This window comes from Chiloscyllium punctatum, chromosome 44 (genome assembly GCF_047496795.1).
Source record: "Chiloscyllium punctatum isolate Juve2018m chromosome 44, sChiPun1.3, whole genome shotgun sequence".
Taxonomy (NCBI): Eukaryota; Metazoa; Chordata; class Chondrichthyes; order Orectolobiformes; family Hemiscylliidae; genus Chiloscyllium; species Chiloscyllium punctatum.
In genome coordinates this window covers 39,340,677-39,352,722 of record NC_092782.1, presented here as the reverse complement: position 1 = coordinate 39,352,722, position 12,046 = coordinate 39,340,677, and the positions used below count along the sequence as shown (strand labels likewise).

At 38.3% G+C, this 12,046-nt stretch overlaps 1 protein-coding gene across 1 annotated transcript in view; it reads left to right on the top strand.

Moving 5' to 3' along the window:
* LOC140466901 (reelin-like) overlaps positions 1-12,046 on the top strand; it is a 371,462-nt gene that overhangs the window by 154,794 nt on the left and 204,622 nt on the right. The window contains exons 9-10 of the mRNA XM_072562696.1: positions 2,704-2,797; positions 3,223-3,463. Coding sequence (XP_072418797.1) covers positions 2,704-2,797; positions 3,223-3,463 — 335 coding nt within the window. The remainder of the gene's footprint in view (positions 1-2,703; positions 2,798-3,222; positions 3,464-12,046) is intronic.

Sequence of the window (12,046 nt, the reverse complement as noted above, 5' to 3'; positions counted from 1 at the left end):
CTGCTGTACCTGCATGGATGCTTTCATTGACTGATGTACAAGAACACCTAGATCTCGTTGTACTGCCCCTTTACCTAACTTGACTCCCTTTAGGTAGTAATCTGCCTTCCTGTTCTTGCCACCAAAGTGGATAACCACACATTTATCCACATTAAACTGCATCTGCCATGCATCCGTCCACTCATCTAGCCTGTCCAGGTCACCCTGTAATCTCCTAACATCCTCCTCAAATTTTACCCTGCCACCCAGCTTTATGTCACTCAGTCAATTTATCAAGCAAGTTTATCAGAATTAAAACATTGAGAAAAATATCTTTTGTTCTAATGCTATTTGATATTTGTACTTTTTGCAAGTTTAACATTTAACATCAGTCACATCTTTGTTATAATGAGACTGATTTTAAAAGACCTACACAATGTGTTGTTAAAAAAAATTCTTAGCAGATTAATATGGTCTCAGCTGTCCATGCTCATATTGACGGGCTGCTATGTGATGTATGGAGACAGTGAGGTCTGCAGATGCTGGAGATCAGAGTTGAGAGTGTGTTGCTGGAAAAGCATAGCAGGTCAGGCAGCAATCGAGGAAGCAGGAAAATCGATGTTTTTGGGCCGGAGCCCTTCGTCAGGAATGCCCAGCCCATCCTGATTTAGAGCTCCGGTATGAAACGTTGATTTTCCTGCTCCTCGGATGCTGTTTGACCTGCTGTGCTTTTCCAGCAACACACTCTCAAAAATGCTATCTGATGTATAATTACTAAGAATTCCCAGCTAGACAGTTAAGTGGAGTACTGTGTGAAAATAAACTGAGGAGAATTTGATGAGGGGAGGAAGAATGATGCATCATTGAACTGGTTTTGTACTAAATAGTAATAACAGTAAATTGAAAGTGGGTGGGGGATCTTCACATGTCTGACCATGGTCATCATTCCTTCATCAATGGTGGGAATGTCAAGATCAGAGCAAGCTCCAGAAGTAACACAGACACTCAAGAAGTGAAGTCCAGACTTAGAGGGTTCTGATGAAAAGACATAGAGCCATAGAGTTATACAGCATGGAAACAGGCCCTTTGGTCCAACTTGTCCATGCTGACCAAGTTTCCCAAACTGAACTAGTCCCGTTTACTGTGCTTGGCCCATATCTCTCTAAACCTTTCCTAAATAATTTCTCCAATCGATTCACAGAGAATATACATAGCTAAAGAATTAGGCAAATAACGTTGACGTAAAAGTTAAGAGGAACATTCTGGGTGATGTACTGTAGTAGAATGAGAATGAATATAATGCAATTTTCATGTCTACCATGATGCAACAGTCATGTGCAAGAGACTTTGAAGAAAGGATGGATTAATCTATTGATTAGAGATGAACTAATGGAGGGTGTACATATTGTGTACATTAATGTAAATATGAGAGTTTGTATACACCTACCAGTATCATTCTTAGATAAGGGCAAACAATTACAGGGCCACATATGACCAAGAAGAGGAAAGGGTAGCCATCTTTGCATTGTGCAGAATTAACGCCCTCCCCCCAGTCATAAGACCTGTGGCAATACAAATGTAATATCCTCCTGGATGAAGGTGGGGCCTAGTGAGTAGAGCTGGGAAAAAGACTAATGGGTCAAAATGGACAAGAGGAGAGATATGAAAGCTGGCAGGTTCACGGCATTGAGATTAAGCTACTGAGGTCAAGATGTCAGGTCAAGACCTGCTATTTTTCTACAGAGTGGGAAGAAGAATCAGGAATCAGGTCAGCCTTAGCCAAAAACTATTTCAGAAAGACCAGGGTGGGATCGTCTATCCATTTTAGTCATAGAAGTCCACAGTACAAAAAAAGGCCCTTCAATTTATTGAGTTTGCAAGGGTCAAAAACTAATCCCTAACTATTCTAATCCCATTTTCCAGTTCTTCATCCATAGCCTTGTCTATTTTAGCATTGAAAGTACACATCTAAATACTTCTTAAAAATTATAAGGGTTTCTGCCTCTGCCACCCTTGCAGACAGTCCATCACTCATAACCAGCAGTTCAAAATGTTGCTCTTAATTTCCAGTCTGCAACATTTTGTTACAACTCATTGATGAAATGTATGGATTATTTTTAGGCTGCAGGAGTGCAAGGAGTCAGTTCTGTTCTTCAAACACTGCTTCTGCTCAATCTGAATTAAAAAATTGTTCTTGTTCCTTGTACAATGTGTACATGTTGTTTCATTCAACAGTAAGAAATCATCAACTAGGCATTACATCTGGTACAGCGAGAGATGCATGTTATGTTTCTACTCGTTCATGCGCCAAAAAAATCAGGCTTCTATCCTGAAAATACATTATTTATTACTCCCAATATGTGCAGTAGTTAGATCTATGTCCCGGCTGTTAAAACATCAATAATCATTTCTGAGGTGGGTGAACTGGTTTGCATTACCAGCGCCTCATATTTCTTCAAATTTATTCAGTTTTCCCTATTGGGGAAAGTGACAGATTACTTTCCAGGATTATGACTTATCATCTATACATCATTGATGTCAGATGAATCATACAAATTCCATATTTATATTTAACCTCAAATCCACCAATAATTTCATCATAAATCTAACACATGAAATTCTAAAGACTAACATGGGGGCGATCAAAGGTCACTGCTGTGATTACTGATGCCTACATCAGATCTTTACGTGATGCCACTTTATCCCTTCTGATCTGCCTTCCAGGGTCTGGTACATGTCGTTTCAGCTATACTGATCCTGGTATTATCGTCTCCTACAGCAAGAACACAGCTGATTGGATTGTTCTGGAGAAAATTAGGTTTGTACAAAAGAATGTTAATGGCAAGGGATTAGAAAGAAGGGACACATGGCAACATATGGTCCACCATTAAGCTCTCGTTCCTAAACCTTGATTTAATACATGAGTAATGTGGGAGTCCTTGCAAATGTTAAACATGTAATCACTAACCAAAGGGTCATGATTTGGTTCTTACAGCTAACTTGCTGAGTTGGGAAGATTCTTTGTATGTTTAACAGCTGCTAATAATACAAACAAGAAAGGAGGGAAATACTTGCATTATCTAATTTAATTGTTTTGCACAGTCATCAGACAGAGAGCTATGACTGAGAAATATGTAATCCATGAGAAGAGAATATACGACGTTAAGCAGCATGTAAGACCTGGTGAAAGATAGCAAGAAAATTGCACAAAAAATGTTAAAATTATATATTTTTTAATAACAGGGCTCCATCTAACACCAGCACTGTTATCCACATAATCTATCTTCCTCAAGATGCCAAAGGCGAAAATATAAAATTTAAATGGGAGCAAGAGCATCTTCATGGAAGTGACGTCTATGAGGCTTGTTGGGCCCTGGATAACATACTGATCATCAATGCTGCCCACAAGCAGATGCTTCTGGAAGATAATCTAGACCCAGTCGACACAGGCCATTGGCTTTTCTTTCCTGGAGCCACAGTAAAGGTTCGCTGCAGTTAATTCCATTATCATAGTCAGTTATTGTCTTGATTCTGATTCATAAGCTCTATACCTCTATGAGCAGTGATACCCAGTGACTAATCAGTTAAAATATGACAGTCATTAAAAGCCTTCTCTGTTGGAAGGGCACATTAATTTAAGCCTGCTTGCAAATGACATTTAATGCCATTCTATACAGAATTTGTGTTGCAATTACGCCTTGGTCCGTCTGGCTATCAAATATGTCCTTCCGTCTGGCTGGGTTGAATGACATGTTCTTAATTTAGGAAATTTATGATGTTCACTTGTTCTGAAATGAAGGTGTTGAGGGCAGATTCCTCTCCATCTGTCACCAGCCATTTGCAATCTGCCATTTCCCAAACCCAATGCCTGCAATCCAACAGCAGTAATCCTAACAAAGTGTGAGGCCCAGCTGTCGGGAAATATCATCACAACAGTGAAGCCTCAGGGGAAAAAAAAATCAAGAACCTATTTTGATATTAGTCTTTGCTGTGCATCTAGCTGTGCAATAATAAATGTGACAGGAAACATTCTTAGGACATGAAGGTGAGGTCATTTAGACTTGTATGTGAAGGGAAGCCTTGAAATGGGAATTGTTTTAGCTCCACCTAACAACCTGCTTGCATTGGAAACAAGCCTCATGTTCTCTGCTCCCTGGTTATTTTGATGATTATTTCTGCCACCAGTGTTGACATTATTTGCTTTAGCAAAATGCAGTTTAGAACAATAAGAAGCAATAAGACTCTAATTGAAAAATGTAAATTTGTTTCAAAGTATGACAACATAGAAGATTCAACAGTATTAAAACTGCAAATGAGCTCCACCATTTTAACCACTCCTATGTGTCTTTTCTACTTTTCGGAGAGAATTAAAATCAGTTTGCATATTTTCACATACTTCAAACTCAGAGGAACTAAGATGTTTTAATTTTCAAAACTGTTTAAATTCAATATTTCTATATTTTTTTCAAGTCTTATTTATAACATTGTTTTAAAGTTGTCAATGTATTTTAGCATACTAATGTTTTATTGTTTCATTGTATTGTTAAGTATATGAGCATCAGTAATGAATGATTATTAAGAATGCTGTCATCTGCTTCAAATAGCATTGTCTAGTAAGTGGATACGGTGCAATCAAATTAATTTCATATCCTGTTTATGTATAAGATCTAGATTTATTGCCAGTTAAGAAGAGATTAAAAATGAGGTATAGGTTGTAATAGGAATGCTAGAATTGGCTGCATCATTCCCTGATTAGGGAAAGGGAAAAATTAGTTGGGTATCACTGCTTTTGGTCAGCATCCAGTGATTGCCAGCTGGAAATGAATGTGTGAACATCTGGTGCTAACTAGATTAGGCTCAGCTATGGTACCTCTTATTGTTGAATAGGCTGCGGCACTCACTGTCAGATTACTATGTGCAGATTGAACACTGGGGCAAAGTGGAGGAGATATTCTGATACCTGTGACAGACCAGTGGCAAATAAGATTCGTCAAGACACAGAAGGGATAGTTGATTGTAAGAGGAAGTCAACACATTGGAAAAACGTTCAGTTTCCCTGTTACTAACAAAACGTTCCTTAAAATTCAAAACTATTATCCAAATCATAATAAATGCTGTTTATGTTTATTTTTAAGACTAATGCCAAGAACATTCAAACCATGCTTATATTTTAATAATTATAGATTAATTTACAGTTAATTAGCTTGCATTCAGTGTGCAAATCTTATCTCATCATTTTCAAGTTGGTTCAGGTTTTCAGGCCATAACATTCCATTTGAGCGTATAATTTAGCACTAGAGTTAGCTCAACACCACACAAATGCAGAAAAGTGAAATATTTAGCTCTTTCGACATCATATTAATTTTCCACTAAATGTCACTTTTTAGCAATATCTTCTGAGAAAGTTTTACCTTACTAAGCAGTAACAGTTGTAATTTTAAGTAGAGAGAGGTACAACAAAGAACTTCAAATTTCTTCAATATATTTTTACTTGTTTGTTGCAATATGCGCCTGACCCAGGTTTAATTGACACATTCATCCAATCTAATTCAACTATTTTACAATGTTTTGACCTGGGTAAAGCATCCTTACTGTGGAAGGGAGAAGTTGGCTTTGTTCCAATCTGAAGGAATCAATCCCATATATAATCGATAAGTGGCATTGTATTCTTCTGTAAAGTACAGTGAGTTGGAACTGTGTTTCAGCCACCCTTTTATTTTCTATAACATCCCCTACGAGCAAGCAAACTGACAGACAAAAGCAAAGTAAACTTGCCCTAACTGCCTAAGGAACAGGAAAATCGACGTTTCAGGCATGAGCCTGAAGAAGGGCTCATGCCCGAAACGTCGGTTCCATTCTTTCTACTGTCCCAATTTTCTCCCTTTACTTTCACACTTAATAGCAATGACTGCTGTATTCCACAATCCTGGAAATGCCAATAGCTTCAATGGTGCACATAAGTCTTATTTTCGGAAAAAATTTCTAAAATACAACCACAACCATTGTTTCGCATCACGATGAATAACAAATCACTTGATATCATTCTGAATTCCTCCCCAATATTTGCTGTTTACATACTACTGTAGAATTTAATTTGTAAAAATGGCAGAGTGGACTCGATGGGCCGAATGGCCTTACTTCCATTCCTATGTCTTATGGTCTTAGGGTCTTATAATTGAATAGGTATTTTCATCTCGTAGCTGAGATTTTAAATATTGATGCTTCAAAGGGTACATGAAATGCATATTGCCCAACATGGCATTAGGCTTGTGTAAGCCATGAAACTACAACAGCAGATTTGGTGTGCTTCATTTTAAATATGAAATAAAATATCCATAGATATCAATGCTTTAATATTTTAATATCTAAATAGTAAATATTTTATTTTCATTCAGAAGTAATCTTCTTCAAGGCTGTTCAGTTTAAATACCTGGAAAAATCTCCTTTTCAACCTCCTGATTCACCAATTGCAACCTGGTAACTGACCTGACTGGCAAAATCTCAGGTATGAATGTTCCAGGGAATATCTGGACAACCCTCAAACACTTGGGGAGGGGGTCACAATTGGAACATGAGGAATAGCCCAAACTGTAACCATCCAAGTCTAATTATTGCCCACAGACTGAAGTCCAACATCGAGAGATCCATTCCTGATGGCAATGTCACCATTCACACTGCATCAGCTGAAGCTGTTGAACGGATTGCTAACCTTGACATCAAGCTATAACTGTTTCCTTGGCCTTTTGAAGAAATAATGCCCTTTTCCTGAACTCTACTCAAGTCCTATCAAGTCAAGCATTTGCTGATGCCCTGAAGCATGTGCATTAGCAGTAATATCTCATAAAGATATTTTAAAAATAAAGCGCAGAATACCAAAAATGAAAAGAAATAATGAAAGATTATATGGTGTAATAAAAATAACATGTTAAACAAGATGGAACTTTTGTTTTAATTTTTAAAAATCAGCATAATATTGCACAATTGGAAATAATTGGAGGAGAGCATGCGCAGATGACAATCATCTTTGAGTCATTGGTGTCCATAAACATATCGTTTATTGTTTCCCTAATTCTGTGCATCATCCCTTAGCAATCTAATGTAGTTCAATTTATCAAACAATGGCTGTCTCTAAAATAGACATTTCTTAACTGTTTTGGAATTTCAACCATTATATATCATCATCAGTACTTTCAGCCTGAGTCTCAATTATCAACTTCTGGTGATGTAGTGATAGTGTCATTGAACTAGTAATCAAGAGATCAGTTTATTCCTCTTGGGAAATAAGTTCAATTCTCACCAGGGCAGCTGGTGGAAGTTAAATTCCATTAATAAATATGGTGACCATGAAATCATCTGGTTTGTTAATGTACTTTAAGCACGGAAATCTGCGTTTCTTGCCCAGTCTGGTGTAAATGTGACTCCAGACACACAGCGCTATTGACTTTTAGCTGCCCCATGAATAGGCCAAGCAAACCACTCAGTTCAAAGGCAAATAGAAGTGGGCAAGAAATGCTGGTCTTCCTAACAAGACCCACATCTCATGAAAGAATCAAGAAAAATAGTTCTGACTGAATATTGCTGATGTTAATATTCTTATATTTAAATTTGTTCTTTCGCTAATTTTTTGTTGAAAAAACATTTTCTGTGGTGAGACTCTTATCCTAAAGATGACTTTCTGGAACAAATGTATCTCTTAGTTACATCATAATACTTAAACAAATATCTTATTTCTTGTCATACTTATAATTAGTTGCACCCAGGTACCTACTGTCCTCTCTGACCTGGCAGCTAATACTTATGCATCCAATGTGAAATTGATTCCACATACTGGACAATGACAGCTGTAACTCCAGATGCTGAGTGTGCATGTGGATTTAATGTCCAACAAAAAAATGGCATGATGGGTAACACACAGATTTAAAAATTAAATTGAATCGATTGCAGAGGTATGTTCTGACCTGGCTAGAATTTGCATTTAATAATCTAAGGGCTCCAAAGTGAACTTTTGCAAAGGCAGAGTGACTACTAATATTGGACAATGGTTAAATAGCATGGAAGAGATAGAATGTATAAAATAATTGCTTGCCAGTCAATCTAACCATGACAGAGAAATTATTGGAAAATATTCTGAGACAATACAAATTGTCATTTCGAGAGATACAGGTTAATCAGCATTGTCAGCATTGACCAAGAGAGCCCATCCATTATCCATTGAACTACTCCTGATGTTAAAAAAAGCCTGAGTACTTAAAAATGGCACTGGTCTCCTTGCCACTTACAAATGTTTGATCGGGGTACTCTGCTCATTCATTGTTTCAAAGTGAAAATTGATTCCACTGAGACTGTTTTAGCTAAATAATGAACTTGAAAAATTACATCTAGTTGATTGTGGGTTGCAATTGGATTGGGAATTAGGAAAAAACAAATAAGACATACTTAATTAGGTTTGTTAGCATTTCAAATAAACTCCAGAGAATTGAGGCTTTACTTTATGTAATGTGACTCATGTACATTCCCACGTAGTAGTACACTTGTCATTATAAAAAAGAAATTTAAATAATTCCATTCAGTTAAAGTATGAACATGGAGCTACAAGTATTAAGATCATGATGAATCGGCATTCAATGCATCACAGAAGGACTTCACTTTACATTTTATGGGTGCTAATTCTTCCTATTGGCACTATGGGATTGACTCTGGATATAAAAATAGAAGAATGTTTTATTCCTCCAGACTGACATCTGCAAAAAACAACAATTCTTTGTATATTGTTCATGGTTTTTTATTTTAAATCAGAAGCCTATTGCAGCAGATATTTAATTAAAGCATAATGTTCATGCAATGATCAGTTCTGTTCCTACTTCATGCTGACTCAAAGATATTTAGATTTTGATTGGAATTTAAATGTAGCCGAAAGAAATTAATCACAATCTACTTGCTGAGATATTTGTATCATTGATAATCACAGGTGAGGTGCTGCAAGACAGGAGATTGGCTAACATGATACCACTATTTAAGAAAGGTTGTAAGGAAAAGCCAGGGAACTATAGACCAGTGAGCCTGACATTGGTGATGCGCAAGTTGTTGGAGGGAATCCTGAGGGACAGGAGTTACACGCATTTGGAAAGGCAAGAACTGATTAGGGATAGTCAGCATGGCTTTGTGTGTGGGAAATCATGTCTCACGAACTTGATTGCATTTTTTTTTAAGAAATAACAAAGAGGGTTGATGAGGGCAGAACGTTAGATGTGATTTATATGGACTTCAGTAAGACATTCGACAAGGTTCCCCATAGGAGATTGGTTAGCAAGGTTAAAGCTCATGGAATACAGGGAGAACGAGCCATTTATAGAAGACAGAGGGTGATGTTGAAGGGTTGCTTTTCAGACTGGAGGCCTGTGACCAGTAGAGTGCCACAAGGATTGGTGTTGGATCCACTAGTTTTTGTCATTTATATAAATGGTTTGGATGTGAACATAGGAGGGATACTTAGTAAATTTGCAGATGGCACCAAAATTGGAGATGTAGTGGACAGCGAAGAAAGTTACCTCAGATTACAATGGGATCTTGATCAAATGGGCCACTGGTCTGAGGACTGGCAGATGGAGTTTAGATAAATGTAAGGTGTTGCATTTTGGAAAAGTAAATCTTAGAAGGACTTATACACTTAATGGTAAGGTCCTAGGATAGTGAAGAAGGCATTTGGTATGCTTTTCTTTATTGGTCAGAGTGTTGAGTGTAGGAGTTGGGAGGTCATGTTGCGGCTGTACAGGACATTGGTTAGGCCACTTTTGGAATATTGCATGCAATTCTCGTCTCCTTCCTATTGGAAGCATGTTGTGAAACTTGAATGGGTTCAGAAAAGATTTACAAGGATGTTGCCAAGTTTGGAGGATTTGAGCTATAGAGAGAGGCTGAATAGACTGGGGCTGTTTCCCCTGGAGCATCGGAGGCTGACGGTGACCTTGTAGAGGTTTATAAAATCATGAGGTGCATGAATAGGATAATTAGACAAGGTCTTTTCCCTAGGGTGGGGGAGTCCAGAACTAGAGAGCATAGGTTTAGGGTGAGAGGGGAACGATATAAAAGGGGGCTAAGGAGCAACTTTTTCATGCAGTGGATAGTGCATGTGGGTATGGAATGAGCTGCCAGAGGAAGTGGTGGAGACTGGTACAATTGAAACATTTAAAAGACATTTGGATGGGTATATGAATAGGAAGGGTTTAGAGGGATGTGGGCCAGGTGCTGGCAAATGGGACTAGATTAGGTGAGAATATCTAAGAGACAGTAAGGTCTGCAGATGCTGGAGATATTAGTTGAGAGTGTATTGCTGGAAACGCACAGCAGGTCAGGCAGTATCCGAGGAGCAGGAAAATTGACATTTCGGGCCGGAGCCCTTCATCAGGAGAGAGGCCAGGCAGAGGAGAGGACTTGGGGAGTACAGTGAGAGATGGACTCACTGAGATCTTTGTAGAGAGAGGAGGAGAACTTCTTCAAGGTAGGCATCCTTGGAAGAGGCTTCGCAGCAAGGTTAAAATCAATTAGGAGACAGTGAGGTCTGCAGATGCTAGAGATCAGAGTTGAGAGTGTGTTGCTGGAAAAGCACAACAGGTCAAGCAGCATCCGAGGGGCAGGACAATCGATGTTTCAGGACAGAGTCCTTCATCAGGAATGAGGTCTCATTCCTGATGATGGGCTCTGGCCCAAAACATCGATTTTTCTGATCCTCGGATGCTGCCTGATCTGCTGTGCTTTTCCAGCAACACACTCTCAACTAGGTTAGGATATCTGATCAGCATGGACGAGTTGGACCAAAGGTCTGTTTCTGTGTTATACATCTCCTCGACTCTATGACTAAGACTTAAGTGGAATCAGAAAGTAGACAAATGCTGACACAGAACACCGTTGGCTGAACCTTGTGTTTTTTTGGCTACATCTGAGTTGCATTGTGTTTTGTTAAGGCTTTTGTTGCTCAAAGGCAGGTTATCTCACTGTACTTTACCATAACACATAGCAGAAGAGGTGCGCCACTTAGCCCATCAAATCAGTTCTGCCATTCAATGAGATCATGGCTGATCTAATAATCCTCAACTCCACTTTGCTGTTTTTTCCCTGTAACCTTTGATTCCCTTACTAATTAAAGATCTGCCATCTCAGCCTTGAATATACATAACGACCCAGTCTCAACAGTGGTCTGCTGTTAAAAAAAAATCCACAGATTAATGGCTGTCTGAGAGAAAAAAAAAGTTCTTCCTCATCTCTGTCCTAAATATAAAACCCCTTACTCTGAGGTTATGCCTTCTGGTCCTAGATTCCCCTACCAGGAGAAATAACCTTTCTGCATCTGTCCTGTCAAGTCTCCTTAGAATCGTATATGTTTCAATAAAGTCATCTCACATTCTTCCATATTCCAACGAGTACAGGCCCAATCAACCCAACTCTCCTTGTAAGACAGTCCCTTCATACCTGGTGTCAACCTAGTGAACATACTCTGGACTGTCTCCAATGCCAACATATCTTTCCTTTGATAAGGGGCTAAAAACTGTTCATAGTATTCCAACTGTATTCTGACCAGTGCCTTGTATAATTTTAGCAAAACCTACGTTTAGACTCCATTCCTTTTGAAGTAAAATCCAAATTCTGTTTGATTTCCTTATTATCCACTGAATTTGGATGATAGCTTTTTGTAATTCATGGATTAGGACTCCTAAATTCCTATGTTCCACAGATTTCTCGATTTAAATTATTTTCAGTTTCTCTATTCTTCCTGCTAAAGTGGATATCTTCATATTTCCTCATATTCCATTTGCCAAACTTTTGCCCACCCACTTAACCTGCGTATACCCCTCATCAGACTTTTTATGTTATCATCTCCACTAGCCTTCCAACCTATTGTGTCGTCTGCAAACTTCTCTATAGTACATGCCCTTGCCTCATTCACATCATTAATATATATTGTAAATAATTGTTGCCCAGCACTGATTCCTGTGGCACTCTACTAGTTACAGGTTGCCATCCTGAAAATGTCCCTCTTATTCCAATTCTCTGTAGGTTAGCCAAACCTTTA